Below are 25,153 nucleotides of genomic sequence, written 5' to 3' on the forward strand. Positions count from 1 at the left end.
CGTGAGCTGAAAGAACAGTCACGAAATCTTTGCTTCAAACAAAGTGCCTGTTGGATCATTGAACAGTACCCCCACACCTTTCTGACGATGGAAATGGTTTCCAACAATTACTGTAACTTTCTGAAACCTACAAGCTGACAGTCACACCCACTTCAGGTAGTAATTTGTCAGGTGTGTGGAGGTGTGACGGTGAGCAAGATCTGAACTTCTCTCACAAGCCCTCTTTTCATTCTTCCATCACTTTTCATTTGGACAAGTGAGTGCAACACTATTATTCCTGCTGTTATTCCCATTTTTTGCAATCACATCTTGCCTCCCTCTAAAGCCACGTTTCCATCCAAATGTTTTAATTTTAACTGAATTTCCAAGACACAAAAGAAAAAGCATGTTTTCATCCACTGCTGTTATGTGAATATTAGAAGATAAACAGCAGGTGTTGCTAATTCTCCAGTTGGTGCCACTGAACAATTTCAAAAGAAGAGGACACAATGAGATGATGTCATTAAAAGAGCAGCAGTCAAAGCTTAAATGATGGAAAACATGATGGAAATATGACATTTCTGTTAGTTTCATGTGTTCATTTGAGGAAGGTTACAGCCTCCTCATCGCTCCACACAGATCTGATGTTTTCAGCTCTTCAGTGACGTTTATGCTTCATGTATGTCATAATATATATATCCAAGTACAAATTAAATTGGAAATATGCATGAAAACAGGTGGATGGAAACACACTGTAGGACAGCAGGATTTGCGCCTTCCAGTGTGTCCATTTAGAACAGGTGTAAACACCTTTTTCCTCAGATGTGTTAGTTTGTTTTATGTGTTTCTCAGCTTTAACAGTTTTATACTCTGTTTTTATCCTGTTTTCTTCTGTTCTGAACCTAAAGGTGTGAGAAACTACTTCTGCTAGATTTTAATTTCACTTTTACTAACAGAGGAACATTTTTTAACCACAATGAAGCTTTAAGACTTTTTTGATCTCAGCTATGAATTTTCCTCTTCACATACAGGATGGACAGAATACAGTTTAATTTATTATGACAGTGTTGCAACCCCATGTTTAGACTGAAGCCAGGAAATGGTGAAACAGTAACATAAGAAATCAATCAATCAATCACAATGACAGGAAACAGATTTTGAAGAGAACCAAACAAGTGAATTTTAATGTAATGTGAACAGAATACAACAGACAATACAACAAAGCCTAAAATATGGATGAAAAAAAACCTCTATCCTAACAGAAAAAACTTACACCAACAAATGTTGCAATACTTAACTATGACTATGATATTGAAGCTTTCGCAAACAAGTTAACAACAGATAATTACAGCACAATGAAAAGCTTCTACAGTAAGACTAAAATGTTAGAATATTAGAAGAGTATTAATGCTATAAAAGCAACCAAAATCATATACAGTTAAAAAAAACTACACCTAAAATTAAAGCTACAAGTTAACAGCAGATGGTTACAATTATAGTAGCTGAACAAACATGTTGGCATCTAATTCACTGCCCCCAAAAAATACACTTAAAAGATCAACAAATAGAAAAATCTTTACAAAGCAGAAGAGAAGTCTGATGTCTTTCTGTGTGCAGATTCCCTTTTCAGTTTTTTAAATTACTTTGATCATTTGATCACTGGGAAAAATGAATTTATGAATGAATATATGAACGAAAATAACCTGTGCAGTCAGGTGGGTTTAGACACTTGTCTCAGGAGCCTCTGATGATCTACTCAGTGTCCATTGCCTAATCAGAGTCTTCTGGTTCACTGTTTTCTTCCTCCTCTGGGTCTGGGTTTCTCTTTGCTTCCTCAACTCTCTTCAACAGATCCTCTTTTCCGCTTTCCTTCAGTTTGGTCACTAACCTTTCAAATATAGTAAGCAGGGGTTGGGCAAACTCTATTACACTCTCTGTCGCTTTTGGAAACCCATAGACAAATCCACCTGTGTGCAAACCGAACACTCTGCAATGAGCATCAAACACCAGGGAGCCAGAAGAGCCATGATACATGAACGTGTTGTAGGTCGCTGCTTGATTTCCACCTATCAGTATGTTTTCAATGCTTTGATTTCTGATCATTTGACTGGTTGATTGGATAATGACACAGGTGTTTCTGTATGGCTCTAATTGATTATCAACAGCCTGCCCTCTGTTCTCTTTTTCAATGATGCATGTAGGATCAATTTTTTTCACGTCTCCTGCAGGATGGCCAATGATACAGGCCTCACCATCCGGAGGCACTGGACCAAATCTGTTCAGGAGCCCTGGTGGTATCTCTTTTGTCTTTGTTTGGTCGGTTTTCTGGCCCTCAGGGTTCAGCTCAAGTACAGCATAATCTAGTTCAGTATCTCCTACCTTTAGTTCACTAAGACTGAAGTCAATGAATGTTTTCTCAACGGCAAAGCGGTGATAATCAGTGTTAGGCTCAGGATCATCATAGTTAAACAAAGCAAAGACATTTGTACCGTCCTGTAATTGTTTTTTATCTTCTGTTACACAACCTCTGAATAAATGTGCGTTAGTCAGGATGAAGTTATCAAACAGTACGAAGCCTGTGCCCACACAAACATTCTCAACAACGACTTTGCAAACTGACTTGCTCAGTTTTAGCAGCTTCTTGACTCTGTGAACTTCACTAAAGAACTGTTGGATCTTTCCAAAGTCTTCCTTCTTCAGGTTCACTGCTTCCTGAAAAGAATCACCTTGGAATCGATTCTCCATCCATTCTCTCAGATGTGGAAACTGCTGACGCAGCATTTCATAAATCTCCTCAGTGTTGACATCTCTGTCACCTTTTTCCAGTAATGTTTTCACACTGGTTACTCTCTGCTGTGCTGCATCTACGACTGGCGCTGAGTCACTGTTCTGTTGTGAACTATTTGATGCACATGGCTTTTCCTGCAGTTTTTTGCCTTTTGCATGTTTTTTGTTTTGTGGAAGACATAACTTGAATTCTTTTTCATTTAGGTTGTCAACCTTTTGTGTATGCTCGGTAAAGCGGTCATGATTCTTACTGTCAGACAGTTTGAAGTCACCGAGGTCATCAATGAAGCGACCGTCTCTGTTCAGAGATTCTTCCACAGTCATCCCCTTTTCTCCATAGACACACAGATACGTAAACTGTTTGATTGCTTCATTTCTAAAAAGCTGTTTTGTTTTGGTGTTTTTTCCTCCCTTGCTTTCAATGTAGAACACAGAGTATTTGTTTCGTGGATGTACTGTTTCAGAAGGTTCGTTTTGGGCCTCTTCAACTTTTTTTGTTTTACTATATATGATAAGTAACTCTCCATCCTCTATACAAGAACAAGGAAAATGTGTTGGAACAGCACATTCCTTGTCTGCCTTACGGAGCAGAATTACAATGTTTTTATCTTCACACTTCAGCTCATTATACTTTTTACTTGATTTTATTGCCTCAAGCAGTGTCCGAGGCCGATCACAGTAAATGGTGTATTCTTCCGGGTCACTGTCCTTGAATCTCACATTGAAGTGATGTGAATGTCCATCCTGCAGGAAATCAGAGAGAGAAAATAAAAGTTAGATGCCCTTGTTCATGTATAAGAATGCAGCCTGTTCTGTGCATGCAGTATACTAAAGTCTACTGACCCTGGACTGCAAAAGAGAAAAGGATTTTAGATTTAATGTTGTAAAAACATTGTTTTCAAAAAATATATACTGGATGCATTTCATGTTTTCAGCAACCTTTCATATGCATTAATGGCCTCTATGTATGTCTATTTCATCTTCTGTTTTAGAGTACTTGATATACACTATGTATAATATGGTAAGTTTTTATCTCTTGTTGAATGTTTGTTGCTAATAAGTTGTTTATTTTTCTAAGATTTAAAAGCTTTGTTAAAAAAGCTGAACAACAACTGTGTGAAGTGGGTGTGAATGTCATCTTGTGGATGTATTCTCCCTCACATGTTTGTCAGACAGTGGAAATGACCATTAAACCTGCACCTTTCTGACTGCAGGTAAGAGGGGAGCTGTGCACGGCCACTTCTGTAACTTTCTGAAACAGACAAGCTGACATTCACACCCACGTCATGCAGTGACTGGCCAGCTGTGTGAAGGAGCCAGGGTTTGAACTTCTAGCAACACAGTGAAGAACTCACTAATGTGTCATTAGCATCACACCTTTTGTGGCCAATAATGAAGGTGTCATCTCTCATATTAATATAGATGCTGTCCATGTACATAAGTCTGGAGTTTTTATAAAGAAACATCATCATGTAATGCAGCCTTACTGGACTTTTGATACAGTGGAAATGTGTTTAGTGGTGCTGTAAGACTTGTATCTGAGGATATCTGGTCTAACTTACCTCAGGTGTGCTGGATCTCTCTGCCATGTTGTTGAGATTCACAGGTGACACTTCTTTCTCCTGTAAAGGATTTAGTCTTTTTAAGTTTGGATTTTTTCAAGTCTTAATATAACACTCACATGCATCTGTACAGTGAAAGAGTGATGGGTCGCTGTATTTCTTCCTCCTCTCCATACTTAATGTACAGCAAATCTTTCCTAACATGACTACACTGTTTAAAATGGAGGACAAAACCCACAGTCTCCAATCTGTGTAAAAGTTTTCTAAAGTCAGCTGAGGTTAATATATAACAGCTGTTCAAGTTTCACTAATCAATATCAGTTTCTGGTAACACTTTCTATGATGCCAATATTAATTAATAACTATATATATATATATATACACATACACATATACATATATATATACACACACACACACACATATACATATACATATATATACATATATGTATGTATATATGTATATATATATATATTTGTATTACTATGAGAATAATAATACACAATGATCCTCGCAAAAAATGTCAGCAAGTGACCAGCAATTATGAAGTATTATGATATTTAATCTTTTAAGTAATTATAAAATGCTTTATAATGTGTTGTGATTATTGTTATAAAGCATTATGAATATTTATTAGTGCTTATAACTATAATTATACAGTGCTATAAGCAGATTACAATTTACTATAAGTATGTTTATAAGACGTAACAGACATGGAAAGTGTTGCCCAGTTTCTTTCAAGGTTACAGTTTTTTTTAGTTAAGACTGTTTTCTTGCTGGTCAGTAGTGAAGTGAAACATCCTGGTGGTCACATTTAGGTTTGGTGCCAAAACAATAAAACCCACTTCATGTGAGTAACTCAGACTGCTGAAACTTTATATTAGCATCAGCTGAACTTAAGAAAGCATTTTGCACAGAGTGAGAACTGTGGATTTTGCCCCGTTTTACCATGTAGTTGCTCTATGAAGGCATCACTTCACTGCCAGTATAGACAGGAGGAATGATTACATCTACCTGTGATCAAGACTAAATACTTATGATGATATTAAACATGTTTGACAAGAAAAAGATTAATTTAAGACAGCTTGGACTGAGTTTTTTATCCAATAATCGAGATGACGTGAGGGCCGCAACTCCAGCAAAAACATTATAACTATGTTAGCAAGAACTGTGGATTTTGCCCTCTTTTACCATGTAGTTGCTCTATGAAGGCATCACTTCACTGCCAGTATGGACAGGAGGAATGATCACATCTACCTGTGACTCCAACCCACCATAGATTCAAAGATAAACAGGTTTAATCACATGTACCAAGATACCCTGTTAGGGGAGAGATAACGTACCTTGGCAAGCAGTGGACAAACAGGTTCCTCTGGCTGACAGCAGTGCTGGACACTGGAAGAGCTCAGATGTTGGCAGTCTACAGATAAGAACAATAAAGATCAGAGTTATTGACACATTTCTTACAGTATCCTTGGGAAGTTCTTTCATAAGTTATGTGTAATAAACCAACCAAGAACAAACGGTCAACATGTGTTTCCACCAAGCAAAAGAATGCTATTAACAATAAAAATGTACAAGTATCCTCACATCTTTTTTGGAGACTTGAGCAACTGAAAGAAAATGTCTCTCATTTGCACCTGTTTGTTGACATCATTCAACTTCACTGTTTGTATGAGCCAAGAATAAAGACTTATGATAGTATTAAACATACTTGATTTTATCGGAACGACAAGATGAGGCAAAGACTGACTTAGGACAGCTTGGACTGATTTTTATGTCCACCAAACACCAAACGATAGAGATGATGGGAGTGCGCCACAACTCCAGCAAAACTCATGATTTTATTCTGACACTGGAACTTTGTCTGTGAGAAATCGCTTGAAAAGTTGTTTGGTGTAAAGCCGGTATTAGTTGCACAGATCTTTATGTCTCTCAGGTCACAGCAGTACAAGTCAAAGTTCTTTTGTCTTTTATTCATTCAGGTCCCTAATCATAAAAAACAAAATAATAAGACCATACTGTATACTTACAAAATGAACCTGGGTGTATCACCTTGGCTTTAATCGACCGGTTCTGCAGCGTCTTGTGGTGCGTTCAGATACAATGAGGTGAGCTTCTGGGTTCAGCATTTATAAATCTGACTGGTCGGTTGGACCTCCCACATGTCAGGTAATTTACATAAATTTACACCTTTCTATTTATTGGCATCGCATACTAATACAACAATGGGAACATGGTGTGATAATGATGCTAGTTCATGTGAACACCTTGTTCCACTCTGGTATTTCAATCCACATACCAACAATTTATACTAAACATATCTTACAGCCATGAACTTACAATGAGAATCACCTGAAGGAAGAACATTTTATCTTATGCAAAAGGTCCAATTTTATACATTTCTGACCTCCCTAAATGTACATCTTATGCACTACACATCCTGTGGATATGAAATTGAATTTGGCTTAGAGTGAACTTCTAGTTGTTGATGCTACTGTCTGAGTTTACCATCTTCTTCCATCTTTCATCATGTTTAGTGTTGACCTGACCTCAAGTAAACTCAGTTCCTGATCAAGGCTCCACAACTATTTCCATCACAAAAACATAAGTAATCCACACCTCCACAACACAAACCTGGACATCACTGTAGCTCTACCAGTGAGGAGGCCGGCGTTCAATGCAAAAATAGCATTGTGTCAAAAAAAAAAAAATCGACAGAAAATGAATAAGCCACTAATCCAACAGCAGCAATTCTGATAATCTATTAATTGTTATTGTTTTCTGATTTCAGACTCTCGAATGTAATGTTGTGCTGTTTCTTTGTTTCATATCACTGTAATTAAATATCTTTTTCACTAATCATTTAAGCAAATAAAAAAATAATAGATAGATTAATCTTTAATGGAATTAACTGTTAGTTGCAACCCAAACAATCATAAACGCAATATTGTTATTTACATAATCTTAAACCTTTCTATCTATTTCTATTGGTATTGCCAACTGGTGCAATAATGAGAATAACGTAGTGCCTCTTTGCAAGTGTAGAAGATGTACAGCAGCTTCTGTCAGTTATTTTGTAGTGTGGTGTGATGGCCGCTTGGACAAGCTGTTGGTTTGTTATCTCTGCTGCACGTTGAGGAAGTTGTAAGTGGCTGTGAAACTGATTCAACATTTATAGATGAAACAGTATAATAATCATGTTCATGTTACAAAGTAATCTACCAGGAAGATGTGATGTGGCAAAAGTTACAGAAAAGGTTACAAAAGGTACATTTAGCTGTTTATTATCCCGACTAATTGGTTGTTTCATCTTAGTGGTTCTTCCAACATTACAGGTAATTTACATAATCTTAAACCTTTCTGTCTATTTCTGTTGGCATCACCAACTAGTACAACAATGGGAACATGATGTGACAATGATGCTAATGACCCTGTTCAGCTGGTTTCTCTTGTGTGTGAACATCTTGTTACACCCAGGCCTGGTATTTAAATCAGAATTTCAACAGTTTATACTGAACAGCTGTGAAGCTTAAAGGAAGAACATTTTATCTTATGCAAAAGGCACCTCTGACCTCCCTAAACATACACCTTATGTACTACACACCCTGACTGTGGATATTAAATTGAATTTGGCTTAGAGTGAACTTCTAGTTGTTGATGCTAGTGTCTGAGTTTACCATCTTCCTTCATCTTTCACCATGTTTCTTTTCATACAAAGCCAGACATTAGCTTCTCCAGTGAAAGGATTAGAGGCAAATACAGAGAGGCAGGAAAACAATCTGTGTTTTCAGATTGTCCTGGTTTAGTGTGGACTTGACCTCAAGTGAACTCAGTTCCAGATACAGGCTACACAACTCCAGGTGTTGCTCCGGGTGAGATGATGAAATACAGAGTTGTAGCCTATTTGCACTGCACAGCTGTTTATAACATACAGTAATACTTAAAGCTTAAACATTTACTTTCTTACAGTCAAGAAGAAAAAAAAAGTTCATGTTATTGATCTACAAATCTCTACTGTTGAAGCCTCCAAACTACCTCACATCTCTTCTCTCATTTAAATCTAGTAACTACAGTAACATTGAACCTCAGATATCCCTCATGTTCACACCAGTGTTGGCAGATCTGGTTTCAGGTACGATGCACCTTTTAAATGGAACGAACTGTAAACTGCACTCAAACTTGAGTCTTAAATTCTCCTTGGAGATTTTAAAGCTTTATTATCTGATGTGTTTTTAGGATTCTTGTAACTGTTTTTAATGAATTCTTTGTTTTTTGTGTATTTGTGTTGTTTCTGTTCACTGATTGTGTTCTTGTCTTATAAATGTGTCTTGTTCTCAGATCTCTCTGGGAAAAGAGACCTTTAATCTCAATGGGACCACCTCATTAAATAAATAAATAACAAATAAAATTGCGTCATGGCAAAAGTTGAGTCAGGTTCAACTTGTTGTTATCACTTCTGAAATTGAAATGAATGAGGGAGCAACACTTTGATGTCGGCCTCAATGCGACTTCAGACCGAGGAATCCAAACCACAAGTGTGACCTTAAGAGTTTGCACATGAACATCTTCTGACACACTGATGAGGTTTTATAAATATTTAATAAATACAAAGTTGATATCAGCAGCAGTGTTGACAAAAAAAAAAACAATGTCCATTTGATTTGGCGAAATAAAAGTTACTCTTCAATGGTTTCAACAAACCCATTTAATTTCATGTTACTGAACAGTTAGAGTGTGCTTACCATTGTTACTTGTCACCATGTCGAAAGAATGGCACCAAAAGACAAGTGTAAACTCCTAAAACCTCTTTATCTCTGATCTTCATCACCATGTTAGATAACATTAAACTTCGATCAACTGACAGTTTACATCATGGATGATGTAACAGAAACATAACAGTGACACATTGACTCCACCTGCACACTGACCACTTTCAGCGTCATACAAATTATTAAATAATTCTCAGAACTTCTCATCCCTTACAACATCACCAGACCCCTCAGATCCTCCCACTGTGGCATGTTGTTAGCTGTGCCCTGTTTATGGGAAAAAAGGCAGGGACAGGGCTATTTCTGTAGTGGCTCCTCAACTCTGGAATAGCCAACCGGAGACCTTTACCCTGTTTGTGTCTGTTGGTGCTTTTAAGATGCACCTGAAGACCCACTTTTATTGTCTGGCTTTTAATTGTGTTTAATCTGTTTTTTTTTTTATTTCTATCTGATTTCTTGAGTTTTAAATTGTGTCTAAACTTCTTTCTATCTTGCTTTATTTTCACAACATCCGTTTTGCACATGTATGTCTTTATGCTTGTATGTTTATACATATGTCTGTCTTTGTGGAGCACTTTGGTGCAAAAGCTGTTTGCTTTTTAAAATGCTATACAAATAAAATAAACTTGAAACTTGAACTTGAAAATTCTTTGTTTTATATCACTGAAATTAAATATATTTGGGTTTTGAATTGTAAATTGGACAATGACAACAATTTGAAAATGTCACCATGGGTTCAGGGAACTTTTTTTCACAGCATTTTTCACCAATCAATTAAGCAAATAAAAAATAAAATTAATAGATGAATCTATAATGAAATGATCTGTTAGTTTCAACCCTGATAATAATAAATCATACTGAGAGACAGGATTTTACAGCTCAAGTTATCATAGTGACAAACACTGACTGCAAGGTAAATAATATGATTACCATGTTCACGTTAAATCTAACAGGAACTGTATCACAAGGTTGGTTGGACTTCCTTACAGTCAAGAAGAAAAAAATATTTCATTTTATTGATCTATAAATCTCTACTGTTGAAGCCTCCAAACTACCTCACATCTCTTCTCTCATTTAAATCTAATAACTACAGTAACACTGAACCTCAGATATCCCTCATGTTCACACCAATGTTGGCAGATCTGGTTTCAGGTACGATGCACCTTTTAAATGGAACGAACTGTAAACTGCTCTCAAACTTGGGTCATTTATTTGTTAAAGGTCTCACCTAATATGCCTGAGATACACACTCCACCCAAACCTATCTCTAAAATAATTTTCTGTGAAGATTCAATGAAAATTGACAATTAACTAATACATGATGGAAAATATTGTTAGTTGAGCTAAGTTGTAACTAAACTCTTGTGCAAGTGCAAGTTAACACTCCGTCTTAGATCAGCAGGAAGCTGGTGGCCTGCAAGTGAGCTTTGGTTTCTGCATCTGACAAAGACACTCTACATCCTTGACTTTTAACTGTGAAGACTTGGACATGTTAAAAATATTTTGTATTGTTAGAGTTCCAAGAATTTTGTTGTGCAACGCAAACAAAAAACTATTATTGTGTTAGGCTACGCAAACAAAAATGTATCCAATAGTTTGTTGGTGTTCTGGTTGGTGACCATATCTGGATTTTGAGATGTAGATGCTTTAAGATGAATGATATAAAAGTGGAGGCCAGAGAGGTCTTTTTGTTTTTTGCTCTTTATACCTTTTTGCCAGTTGGCCTTTTTCTTTTTGGCTTTTTTTGCCTTTCAGTTTTTTGGTCCTTTATTTGTTTTTTGTTTTTACTTTTGGTGGCTTTTTGCCCTTTTTTTGACTCTTTTTAGCCCTTTTTAGCCTCAATCTGAGAGCAGAGGAGTAACACTCCTGACTTGGAAATATTTTATCAGTGATCAGTCAAACTCACAATAACGAGTTTTGAGCTACACAAATCAGAAAGCTGCATATTAAGGCCTTTTCTGTGCTCTCTGATAAATATAATGTTTAAAATTCATTAGAAAACCTCATAAAATAAAACTTAAGAAAAAGTGTATATCACAAGAATAAGAAAATCAACATGAGGGAGAAAAGGTTACAGCTAAAGAACATGTTAAATAACTTTTATAAACTAGAGGCATCAGATGACACCATGGAAAACACAGAGATACTACTGGAATAATGTTTATATGTATAATACAAACATATTAATGGTATCAAAGATATTTGTTGTTGTGCTCCATGTTAACAAAAACTAGGGCTGCATTTGATGACTATTTTCTTATTGATTAATCTGCTAATTATTTTCTCATTTAATCTTATTTTCTGCAACTGACATGTTCAGGTTACTATCATCATGGACAAAGAAAACCTGCAAAAATGTACATTTGAGAAGCTGGAAGTACTTTTAGCATTTTGCAGTTGTTGCTGATTATTTTCAGTTGATCGACTAATCTATTAATCAGTAGTGGAAAGTAACTAAGTATATTTACTCAAATAGTGTACTGTCATGGAAATTGTCTGAAACACTAAACACAAATGAAATAATACACAAAACACTGCTGGGTTGAAGATTAAAAAATATTATTGCACAATAAGGAGACAGAACACAAAGATTTGCATCAGTTTGTCTCAACAAACAAAGAGCAAACCTAATCTATTATAGTTCCAGAAGAAACAGAGAAATGATCTGTGATTGGTCAATGTATCAGCTTATATGATTACAGCCACGAGATAGCCAATCTTTGTCGCACCGCAAGGCACACTGGGTAATGTAGGCGCAGCAAGGGCCCTGCTCTCTACGCCAAAATGGTGACAGAAAGTTGAAACTGAAAACCAGTGACGCTGAAAAAATACTCACAGCTAAAAAAGAATCTGTCACTGAAAAAAGACAGACATGAAGAAAAAATCTGAAGACAAAACACATCATGCAAAAAAATATCAAAATAAAATAAGATAATAAAATTGTAAGATTGTAATTCTTTAATGTCCATGTTTTATTTTTCAGTGGAACTTCTTTCAGTGCCAATCAATATTTTCCAATACAAGTGTTTCAATGTCAAATATTTTCTTTTCCAGTTCAGGTTTTATTATCAATGCCAAAATGTAACTGTCACTGTTCTGACACCCTATTTGTGGGTGTGAGTGTGGGTGAGTTATGTTTTTGCAATGCAAATATTTGTGTGATGTATCAGGAACTGAGTTTAATTAAGGTCAGATCCACACTAAGACAAGCAAAATTTTAAAACACACATGTGTTTTTACCCTTCTAATCCTTTCACTGGAAAAGCTAATGTTTGGCTGTATGAAAAGAAAACATGATGAAAGGTGAAAGAAGAAGTTAAACTGAAACAGTAGCATTAACAACTAGAAGTTCATTCTTGGCCAAATTCAATTTCATATCCACAGTCAGGGTGTGAAGTACATAAAGTGTGCATTTAAGGAGGTCAGAAATGTATAAAAGCTGACCTTTTGCATCAGGTAAAATGTTCTTCCTTTGGGTGGTCCTAATAGTCACTGTAGGCTTCACAGCTGTAGGATCTGTTCATTACAAACTGTTGAAATGCTGATTTAAGTACCAGGCCTGAGTGTAAAAAGATGTTCAGATCTATGTACATCCCCAAAACAAACCTGCTGAACACGGCACTTCTATAATTGTCACACAATGTTCCCATTGTTGCACTAGTTGTAGATAGAACAGTTAAAGATTATGTAAATGACCTGTAATGTTGGATGAACCACTCAGATGAAACAACCAGTCATTCAGGTTTATGAACAGCTAAATACATCTGAAACTTGTGCCATATCGCAATGCAACATCATCCTGCAAGGCACAGTGTTGGCCAGTCAAATATGTGCAGGTGCATCTTCCTGGTAGATTACTTTGTAATGAGAACATGGTTATTATACTGTCTACCTTGTAGTCAGTGTTTGTCAGTGTGATAACTGGGGCTGTAAAATCCTGCACAACCTTACATTTGAGAGCCTGGAATCAGAAAATACACTTTTTGCCTAATAAAGCACTTAACATTTAATCAATTATCAGAATTGCTGTTGTTGTTAGTAGCTGATTAATTTTCTGTTGATCGACCAATCAATTGATCACCTAAATGTTTAAGCTTTAAGTATTACAGTATGTTATAAACAGCTGTGTAGTGTTTTAGTATCTGAAGAGCCTTCAAAGTGGAAGATCCATTACTCAAATGCAATTCTATTTCATCCTATCACCTGTAGCAACACGATTGAAATACAAGCCCTGGGTCTAACAAGGCGTAGCTACGTCACATGTAGCTACATCTCCAAGAGAAACACACTAAACAAAGAGGGTCTAGTGTTAACTCAGACAGCAGCAGTACCAGGTAAAAGTCATAAAGTATAAAGTTCATATATTCTTTTTGGTGATTTTAACCTCAAATTTAAAAAAGAAGAAATTAAAATGTTCCACAGGGTGTGGTGTAAGTGATGGTTAAAGAAAAGGTCACTTTGTGTAATGTCATGGGACATCAGCATGGAACTGATAGATGTCCGGGAGATAAAAAACCATGTGGGGAAGTAAGAATGTAAGGAAGAGGAAGATGTATGGTTAGAAAAACAAAAGCCAAGAGTGACTGAGGGTTTTTTTTGGGAGCTTTGGCTGAAGAGGCTTTTTGATGAGGGTTTTTTGAGTCTCTTTCTGAGTCGTCACTTGAGGTCTTTTTTGTTAGTTCGTTTTTGCTTTTTTAACTTTTCTGCTATTTTTTTGTATTTGTATTTTATTTTTTGCTTCTAATATTACATATTTTTTAAAAACCAAATAAAACTGCTTTGTATTTTTATACACTCCAACCAAAGTTCTTGACTTGTGCTCATCTCTGAAGTCTTCTGGTATCTCCTTAAGGTAAGGAAGGGCGCCTCCCTCGGGATATAAGGACATGCATTTTAAATTTATTTAGATTACAAATTATGATGAATTTTACTTAGGATAAAGCTTACAATGGTTATTGAATAGCAGAAGTTTAAAGGTTCAGATTTAATGACTGAGGTATGTGTGTGATAGAAGTATAATTTCAGTATAGAATCAGGTTGAAAGTTTTATTTTACCTGTTTTATTGGCTAAACTGTTAGGATCAGGGCTCTGAAGCTGCCCTATAAGACGGGGCGAGTGTCCTCGACAGTCAGAGTTTGCCTCCTTCAGTGATGACATGTAGAAGGTCATCATGGGGTACTTTCAAACCAACACTCATTTGCACCAATACACTTTGTTGTGACCCAGGCTGTTAGGAATTCCTGACTACAAAGGCCCATTTGTAGTGGTTCAACGACAGCTGGTGATTAAAGAAGCCAAGCTGAACTCTGGTTCTGTAAGCAAGGCTATGGTGGTCTAGCATGTAGATTTTGGGAACCCTGTTAGATACTTAGGTCAGAGGTAGAGGACAGCCGTCTGTCAGTACCTTATCCACATCGGTGGGGGGTATTGGTTATCTGTAGGTGGAAACCATTACACTATGAAACTGATTTCATCTCCATTCAATCTCCATTTACATAGCGCCAAATCACAACAAAAGTCACCTCAGGGCACATTTCACATAGAGCAGGTCTAGACCGTACTCGGTTCAAGCAACAATGAACTGCTCCAGCCCTTATATGAAGTCAGGTAAAGCTACATCAGTGAGGAGCAACATGTCATCTCTCAACATGTGAACCTCTCACTTTTTCAGTGGGGAAACAATCAAACACAGGAGGTTTAATCAATGCTGAGACGGTGTGAATCCATTTTCTGAATGAGGCTGCTGAACACATCATTGCACTAATCACTGTGATGACTGGCAAATCAAGTACACTCCAGGTCGTAGTGCTGAAATTAAGGTGGTAAATGTTTTTTTATTTAAATACTTTTGTGAAAGGTATAAATGGACCTACATATATATAGAGAGACCTGTAAACTTACCCAAACACAAAGTGAGCCACAGTCACAGAGCAGCAGTCAAAGCTCAAAAGATGGAAAACCATGTGGAAAACATTATTAGAAAACCTCATAAAATAAAACTTAAGAAAAAGTGTATATCACAAGAATAAGAAAATCAACACGAGGGAGAAAAGGTTACAGCTAAAGAACATGTTAAATAACTTTTATAAACTAGAGGCATCAGATGACACCATGGAAAACACAGAGATACTACTGGAATAATGTTTATATGTATAATACAAACATATTAATGGTATCAAAGATATTTGTTGTTCTGCTCCATGTTAACAAAAACTAGGGCTGCATTTGATGACTATTTTCTTATTGATTAATCTGCTAATTATTTTCTCATTTAATCTTATTTTCTGCAACTGACATATTCAGGTTACTATCATCATGGACAAAGAAAACCTGCAAAAATGTACATTTGAGAAGCTGGAAGTACTTTTAGCATTTTGCAGTTGTTGCTGATTATTTTCAGTTGATCGACTAATCTATTAATCAGTAGTGGAAAGTAACTAAGTATATTTACTCAAATAGTGTACTGTCATGGAAATTGTCTGAAACACTAAACACACATGAAATAATACACAAAACACTGCTGGGTTGAAGATTAAAAAATATTATTGCACAATAAGGAGACAGAACACAAAGATTTGCATCAGTTTGTCTCAACAAACAAAGAGCAAACCTAATCTATTATAGTTCCAGAAGAAACAGAGAAATGATCTGTGATTGGTCAATGTATCAGCTTATATGATTACAGCCACGAGATAGCCAATCTTTGTCGCACCGCAAGGCACACTGGGTAATGTAGGCGCAGCAAGGGCCCTGCTCTCTACGCCAAAATAGTGACAGAAAGTTGAAACTGAAAACCAGTGACGCTGAAAAAATACTCACAGCTAAAAAAGAATCTGTCACTGAAAAAAGACAGACATGAAGAAAAAATCTGAAGACAAAACACATCATGCAAAAAAATATCAAAATAAAATAAGATAATAAAATTGTAAGATTGTAATTTTTTAATGTCCATGTTTTATTTTTCAGTGGAACTTCTTTCAGTGCCAATCAATATTTTCCAATACAAGTGTTTCAATGTCAAATATTTTCTTTTCCAGTTCAGGTTTTATTATCAATGCCAAAATGTAACTGTCACTGTTCTGACACCCTATTTGTGGGTGTGAGTGTGGGTGAGTTATGTTTTTGCAATGCAAATATTTGTGTGATGTATCAGGAACTGAGTTTAATTAAGGTCAGATCCACACTAAGACAAGCAAAATCTTAAAACACACATGTGTTTTTACCCTTCTAATCCTTTCACTGGAAAAGCTAATGTTTGGCTGTATGAAAAGAAAACATGATGAAAGATGAAAGAAGAAGGTAAACTGAAACAGTAGCATTAACAACTAGAAGTTCACTCTTAGCCAAATTCAATTTCATATCCACAGTCAGGGTGTGAAGTACATAAAGTGTGCATTTAAGGAGGTCAGAAATGTATAAAAGCTGACCTTTTGCATCAGGTAAAATGTTCTTCCTTTGGGTGGTCCTAATAGTCACTGTAGGCTTCACAGCTGTAGGATCTGTTCATTACAAACTGTTGAAATGCTGATTTAAGTACCAGGCCTGAGTGTAAAAAGATGTTCAGATCTATGTACATCCCCAAAACAAACCTGCTGAACACGGCACTTCTATAATTGTCACACAATGTTCCCATTGTTGCACTAGTTGTAGATAGAACAGTTAAAGATTATGTAAATGACCTGTAATGTTGGATGAACCACTCAGATGAAACAACCAGTCATTCAGGTTTATGAACAGCTAAATACATCTGAAACTTGTGCCATATCGCAATGCAACATCATCCTGCAAGGCACAGTGTTGGCCAGTCAAATATGTGCAGGTGCATCTTCCTGGTAGATTACTTTGTAATGAGAACATGGTTATTATACTGTCTACCTTGTAGTCAGTGTTTGTCAGTGTGATAACTGGGGCTGTAAAATCCTGCACAACCTTACATTTGAGAGCCTGGAATCAGAAAATACACCTTTTGCCTAATAAAGCACTTAACATTTAATCAATTATCAGAATTGCTGTTGTTGTTAGTAGCTGATTAATTTTCTGTTGATCGACCAATCAATTGATCACCTAAATGTTTAAGCTTTAAGTATTACAGTATGTTATAAACAGCTGTGTAGTGTTTTAGTATCTGAAGAGCCTTCAAAGTGGAAGATCCATTACTCAAATGCAATTCTATTTCATCCTATCACCTGTAGCAACACGATTGAAATACAAGCCCTGGGTCTAACAAGGCGTAGCTACGTCACATGTAGCTACATCTCCAAGAGAAACACACTAAACAAAGAGGGTCTAGTGTTAACTCAGACAGCAGCAGTACCAGGTAAAAGTCATAAAGTATAAAGTTCATATATTCTTTTTGGTGATTTTAACCTCAAATTTAAAAAAGAAGAAATTAAAATGTTCCACAGGGTGTGGTGTAAGTGATGGTTAAAGAAAAGGTCACTTTGTGTAATGTCATGGGACATCAGCATGGAACTGATAGATGTCCGGGAGATAAAAAACCATGTGGGGAAGTAAGAATGTAAGGAAGAGGAAGATGTATGGTTAGAAAAACAAAAGCCAAGAGTGACTGAGGGTTTTTTTTGGGAGCTTTGGCTGAAGAGGCTTTTTGATGAGGGTTTTTTGAGTCTCTTTCTGAGTCGTCACTTGAGGTCTTTTTTGTTAGTTCGTTTTTGCTTTTTTAACTTTTTGCTATTTGTTTGTATTTGTATTTTATTTTTTGCTTCTAATATTACATATTTTTTAAAAACCAAATAAAACTGCTTTGTATTTTTATACACTCCAACCAAAGTTCTTGACTTGTGCTCATCTCTGAAGTCTTCTGGTATCTCCTTAAGGTAAGGAAGGGCGCCTCCCTCGGGATATAAGGACATGCATTTTAAATTTATTTAGATTACAAATTATGATGAATTTTACTTAGGATAAAGCTTACAATGGTTATTGAATAGCAGAAGTTTAAAGGTTCAGATTTAATGACTGAGGTGTGTGTGTGATAGAAGTATAATTTCAGTATAGAATCAGGTTGAAAGTTTTATTTTACCTGTTTTATTGGCTAAACTGTTAGGATCAGGGCTCTGAAGCTGCCCTATAAGACGGGGCGAGTGTCCTCGACAGTCAGAGTTTGCCTCCTTCAGTGATGACATGTAGAAGGTCATCATGGGGTACTTTCAAACCAACACTCATTTGCACCAATACACTTTGTTGTGACCCAGGCTGTTAGGAATTCCTGACTACAAAGGCCCATTTGTAGTGGTTCAACGACAGCTGGTGATTAAAGAAGCCAAGCTGAACTCTGGTTCTGTAAGCAAGGCTATGATGGTCTTGCGTGTAGATTTTGGGAACCCTGTTAGATACTTAGGTCAGAGGTAGAGGACAGCCGTCTGTCAGTACCTTATCCACATCGGTGGGGGGTATTGGTTATCTGTAGGTGGAAACCATTACACTATGAAACTGATTTCATCTCCATTCAATCTCCATTTACATAGCGCCAAATCACAACAAAAGTCACCTCAGGGCACATTTCACATAGAGCAGGTCTAGACCGTACTCGGTTCAAGCAACAATGAACTGCTCCAGCCCTTATATGAAGTCAGGTAAAGCTACATCAGTGAGGAGCAACATGTCATCTCTCAACATGTGAACCTCTCACTTTTTCAGTGGGGAAACAATCAAACACAGGAGGTTTAATCAATGCTGAGACGGTGTGAATCCATTTTCTGAATGAGGCTGCTGAACACATCATTGCACTAATCACTGTGATGACTGGCAAATCAAGTACACTCCAGGTCGTAGTGCTGAAATTAAGGTGGTAAATGTTTTTTTATTTAAATACTTTTGTGAAAGGTATAAAGGGACCTACATACATATAGAGAGACCTGTAAACTTACCCAAACACAAAGTGAGCTGCAGTCAAAGAGCAGCAGTCAAAGCTCAAAAGATGGAAAACCATGTGGAAAACATGATGAAATATGACATTTCTGTTTGTTTCATGTCTGCTAGAATTTAACTTTTACAAACAGCTGAGAACTTTCTCACCATGCAATGAAGCTTTAAGACTTTTTTAAAAAAAATCTCTGCCATGACTATTTTCAAGGCCCATAGCAACTCTCAAGAAAATAAATCCCTGCTGTTGTAAATACAGCACACATACATGCAGATGACAAATAGTCAGTGTGATTTTGTGTTTTTCCATGAAAACCTTTCTCAGAATTCTGAGATAATTATCAAGTTAATTCAGACTTTTTTTTCTCTAGTGAATGCATCATGCCATAATGATGAGTTTTGCTTTTGTAAGGATCAGGTGAAGTTTTTGGCCTCTTTGGTAACTAAGAGGAGTAATTAACTGTACTACTAGAATACAAAGAAAATATGAGAACATTGACATAATTGTTGATGCAACAAGAAGATTTCTAGGTGTTATGAGAGTTTCTGGAGAATTGTGTGCAGCAGCTGTTGAGAGAAGTTTTTAGTTTCTCTCAAACACCCGAAAAATAGAGAATTTATAGCAGAGTGGGAAATGGGTGGGAAGAGGTTATTATTATTATTACTATTTTATTTAGTCAGTGGAGATTTTGGTTTAAATGGGACCTATTATCATTTTCCTTTATTTTAATCATATATATATATATATATATATATATATATATATATATATATATATATATATATATATATATAAAATCCCCCTCTCACTCCCCTCCCATGGTGGTGGTGGTGGTGTGTCTTCCTCAAGCTCGGGTCCTCTACCAGAGGCCTGGGAGTTTGAGGGTTCTTAGTTGTTCCTAGGACTGTGCTCTTCTGGACAGAGACCTCAGATGTTGTACCTGGAATCTGCTGGAGCCACTCTCCCTGTTTGTGGGTCGCAGCCCCCAGTGCTCCGATTACCACTGGCACGACTGTTGACTTTACTCCCCACATCCTTTCTAGCTCCTCTTTTAGCCCTTGGTATTTTTCAAGCTTCTTCCTGATGTTGCTGTCGCTTGGGATTGCTACATCTATCACCACTGCCGTCTTCTGTTGTTTGTTGATCAACACGATGTCTGGTTGGTTAGCCATCACCAGCTTGTCAGTCTGGATCTGGAAGTCCTGTACACTATGCCAGCCACTTGGTTATGGCGTTCCATGTGCGCTGTTCCTGCCTTCATCTTACACCCTGCTATTATGTGCTGAACTGTCTCAGGAGCATCTTTGCACAGCCTGCACCTGGGGTCCTGTCTGGTGTGGTAGATCCCCGCCTCTATTGATCTTGTACTAAGTGCCTGTTCTTGTGCTGCCATGATCAGTGCTTCTGTGCTGTCCTTCAGTCCAGCCTTTTCCAGCCACTGGTAGGATTTCTTGATATCAGCCACTTCTTCTATCTGTTTGTGGTACATGCCGTGTAGGGGCTTGTCCCTCCATGATGGTTCCTCCTCCTCCTCTGCATCATCAGGTTTCTGCTGCCTGAGGTATTCACTTAGCAGTTCATCTTTGGGGGCCATCTTCCTGATGTATTCCTGGACGTTGGTTGTTTCGTCCTGGACAGTGGCTCTGACGCTCACCAGTCCTTGGCCTCCCTCGTTCCGCTTAGTGTACAGTGTCAGGGTGCTGGACTTGGGATGAAACCCTCCATGCATTGTGAGGAGCTTCCTTGTCTTGATATCAGTGGCCTCTATCTCCTCCTTTGGCCAGCTTATTATACCAGCGGGGTATCTGATGACCGACAAGGCATATATGTTGATGGCTCATATCTTGTTCTTCCCATTCAGCTGACTTTTCAGGACCTGCCTTACTCTGTGTAGGTATTGGCTGTGGCTGACTTCCTAGCGGCCTCCTCAAGGTTCCCATTTGCCTGCAGGATCCCAAGGTATCTGTAGCTGTCCTGAACATCTGCAATGCTGCCCTCTGGTACTTCAACCCTCCATGGTTCTGATCATCTTCCCTCTCTTCCATATCATCTGACGACACTTATCTAGTCTGAATGACATTCTGATCTTGTTGCTGTAGATCCTGGCGATGTGGATCAGTGAGTTGATGTCTCTCTCATTCCTGACATACAGCTTGATGTCATCCATGTAGAGGAGGTGACTGATGGTTGTTCCACTTCGGAACCGGTACCCGTAGCCACTCTTTGAGATGATCTGGCTGAGGGGGTTCAGGCCTATGCAGAACAGCAGCGGGGATAATGCATCACCTTGGTATATGCCACCCTTGATGGTAACTTTTGCAATTGGCTTCGAGTTGGCCTCCAGAGTTGTTTTCCACAGCCCCATTGAGTTCTTGATGAAGGCTCTTAGCGTCCTGTTGATGTTGTACATTTCCAAGCATTCCAGTATCCATGTGTGTGGCATTGAGTCATAGGCCTTCTTGTAGTCAATCAGGCAGTGCACAGGTTGGTCTGCCTGGTCTTGCAGTCTTGGGTGACTGCTCTATCAACCAGTAGCTGGTGCTTAGCTCCCCTGGTATTACTAGTGATTCCTTTATGGGCCCTGCTCGTGCATTGGGCCAAGTGCCCATTCATCTTAGCCGCTATGATGCCTGACAGGAGCTTCCATGTTGTACAGAGGCAGGTTATTGGCCGGTAGTTGGATGGGATCATGCCCTTCTGGGGGTCCTTCATGATCAGGACTGTCTGTCCTTGGGTTAACCACCCTGGGTGGGTCCCATCCATCAGCAGTTGCTTCATTTGTGCTGCAAGGTGTTCATGGAGTGCAGTTAGTTTATTTAGGCAGTAGGTGTGGATAATTTCCAGGCCTGGTACTGTACAGCTCTTTAAAACTTTTAATTTTAAGCAGTAAAGCAGGAAATGTTAGGTTTGCAGTAACTTAACACAACTCTAATATGGCTGCCCCTCAGCAGGCTTCCTGAAAGCTGACTAATCAGAACTGAGTGGGCTCATCGGGAGGGGTCTTACAGAGACAGGAGCTAAAACAGCCTGTTAGAAACAGGCTGAAGTGAGGGGCTGCATAAAGGGCCAGTATAAAATAAATAGGGAGTTTTTTTAAACTTTGAATCATGCAAAGTTACTCTGGTGGAATCCCAGAATAAAAATACAGAGCTGGAAATAAGATAATAGGTCCCCTTTAAGTCCTGTGGGTGGACCTTAAAGTTGTTTGAGATCCACCAGTAAACTGAGAAAAGAAGAAAAGTTTAAGAGGAGCACACACACACAGAATGACATAATCTCTCAAACACACAAAATGGCAAAAGTGCTCTCCTTTATTTTGGTTTTACATTCACACAAAGATGAGGTAAAACTCTGGGTGCTTTTCATTTAGCTAGTTTATACTTCCACACATCCTCCCACCCTCTGTCCTCTGGCCGTGACTCGGAAACCAATCTCCTTCCGCATCATCATGGATCTTCCAATTTGTAAATGTACCCTTGAGGAGACAAGGAGTGAGGAACTACAGGCGGCAACACTGCTTTGATCAAATGTGTTTATTGATTGGTCAGCTGATCTGACGGGACAGTAAACAGTCAGACTGTTGTTGTAATACAGCAGATCAGGAAACTACCAGTGGAACAGGAATGACTCATAAAAAAAACACTATTGTAACTTTATTAGTTTTCCTCATAAGCCAAAAGGCTTCTTTTCTTCTTTTCTGTTTCACGTACGTCTCAGCTCCTTCAGGAAAATATGACGCCGAACAGTCTTGTGTCTCCTTTAATAGCCTAACATCCTGAGCCTGAAAAGGACATCAGACTTTCACAAACTAAATAAGCTGTTTTATTTAAACATATTCTGTGGGTTGCAGCTGTTTTTTATTGCTCCTTTTTGTCAGTTCTGCTCTTTGAGTAATTAATGTATTTAAATTGTCTATGCGTCTTATTTGGTTCAGCCAGACGCTGCTATAGATTTATAATCAAATAATTTAACATTTAAACTGTTAATTGTACATGAATTTTAAGTGTAAAGTTTAAACTGTTACTTAATAATTTCTACATATTGATAACTGACTTCTTCATATTTCACAGTTGAGGTGATGTACATCATGGGTAGTTGTCTCCTCAAAATGACCCTGGAATGAGCAAGGACCAAAGTATTATCTTGTCTTAATTTTTTCTCTCACCCGCATTCCACAAGGATTCACCCTACTCTTAGCTTGTCTTCGTTGGTTAGGTACAGGCATGAGACGTGAGATGGTTAGGGTTAGGGCAAAAATATCAGAGTATGCGAGGAAGAGACACGAGTGAGGGATCCGAGGAGACCCGTTAGTAAAAAGAAAAGCACGCAACTCTAGAAAAAAAAAAAAAAAAAAAAAAAAAGGTTCACATAATTCCAATGAGCTTGCACTAAGGCAAACCTGAATGTCTTGTCGAATCATGTTTTCAGCCCAAGGCAGCCCACAAAAAACTGACTGTTGTCTTGTTTCACAGTTTGTGTGTTAGTAGGCACAACAGAGACCCAAATGTATGTGCAGAGGCACTGAAAAAGTGTGTTTTTCATAATGTGGCAGAGCACCGTGGGTTAAATATGGTTGCTTCAATCAATGATGTCCAACTACGCTACCTGGGGGAATTTCGCCCCCAGGACATTCAAATTAAGTGCTCAGCAGGTCACACAGGGTCGAATAAAACACTGGATGGAAGAGAGTTTGTGATTCCACAATAAAAAAATATTAACAATAAATGCACAGTAAGTATATTAAAAAACATTCGATCTTTTACACAAATATATCAAAATGTATTATAGTAAAAATTATTGCACAATCCCAATGGCTTACTAGCGTTAATTGCCTGATACTACTAGGAGCAAGGGGGGATCCCAGTCACAGGGGAAACTGGCCGAGAGAAGAGGAGAAAGCAAATAAATAAAACCACCCGCATGTGTTTGCAAAAACTCAAACCACACGGTACCATTCACCACCACAGCAGAACATGAGGGGACCACCACCAGGGGGAAAAGAGCTCGTCGGCCCGGCCTAGGCCCACGGCTCCTACAGGCTGAGGCAGAGAATTAATGCAGGCACATGAGGGGGAACATATGACATGAGCCGACCAACCGTGAAGTTAAAGACAAATTGAAAACAAAATTGAATTTAGAAAAAAAGAAGTCAGTACAATTTAACAAATTAAACTAAAGCACAAGAAATAAGATAAGCAAAAGAAAAGAATATAAATTAAACATAAGGAAAAGTTAAAGAAAATTAACGAAAAGCTTAACCAAATTAATAAAGCAACAAACTATACACTCCTCTGGCTCAGGGTCGCTATGACACCAGCGGTCGATACATCATAAATGACGTGCAGTAGACCAGGTTACAGCGTAGCAGCAGCGGAGATTGCGTCATAACAGCAGTGAAATGGAGGAGAACAGCAGCAACACCGGAACAGCAGCCCAGGCTGGAGGGCAGTGGGATGCCGCGGGATGCAGCCTGGACAGTAAATACCCACATAGTGTTAATAGTTACTAACTACATCAATGCAGAATAAAACACTCACCAGCAAGGAGAGGTGCAGCCTCCCAGGTACCAGGAGGAAAGTTTCTGTGACTGCTGCAGCCCAAACACTAAACTGCCCACACACTGGTTCGGAGCACAACAATCCCGCTGTGAGTTTCCAGCAGGCCAAGAGACAGGCTCCACTACAGCACAACAAGAAGCAGAAATTAAGCTACCTGTACAAGGCACGCTCCTACCAGAAAGCTGGGAAAAAGCTCACCTTACAGACACCGGAGGGAGGCCAAAGTGCAGCGCAGCCCCGCTGCAAACAGTGATGGCCCTAGTTCAGCTAGCAGCGCGTCACAAAAAGACAGCAGCAAGGGAATGACAGTGCATTGATTTACCAAACCAAATGTGGAGGGATCACTCTGCCACAATATGTCCCCTTTAAAGCTTTTAAAGACATATTTAACTGTTGTTTAAAGCGTCCACTTAGTATTTAGTACATAGTACCTGTCAAATACATTTTGGAAGTTGAGAAAGAAGATGTAGAAGATTTAAAAATGTACATCTCTGTAAAATCAGTTTGACTTTTGGTTTGAGCATAACTGAGTAAACCTGACTCATGTGAGACTAATCATGTCAAATATAAACATAATTGACAGCAAATCTTTGTCACTTAAGTCACAAAAT

At 38.1% G+C, this 25,153-nt stretch overlaps 1 protein-coding gene across 1 annotated transcript in view; it reads right to left on the bottom strand.

The window, feature by feature from the left end:
- Positions 1 to 1,134: 1,134 nt before the first annotated feature.
- Positions 1,135 to 25,153, bottom strand: part of LOC122974105 (serine protease FAM111A-like) — a 35,623-nt gene continuing 11,604 nt past the window's right edge. The window contains exon 4 of the mRNA XM_044341993.1: positions 1,135 to 3,510. Within this exon, the coding sequence (XP_044197928.1) occupies positions 1,750 to 3,510 (1,761 nt within the window). The 3' untranslated portion in view covers positions 1,135 to 1,749. The remainder of the gene's footprint in view (positions 3,511 to 25,153) is intronic.

Source organism: Thunnus albacares, chromosome 22 (assembly GCF_914725855.1).
Source record: "Thunnus albacares chromosome 22, fThuAlb1.1, whole genome shotgun sequence".
Taxonomy (NCBI): domain Eukaryota; kingdom Metazoa; phylum Chordata; class Actinopteri; order Scombriformes; family Scombridae; genus Thunnus; species Thunnus albacares.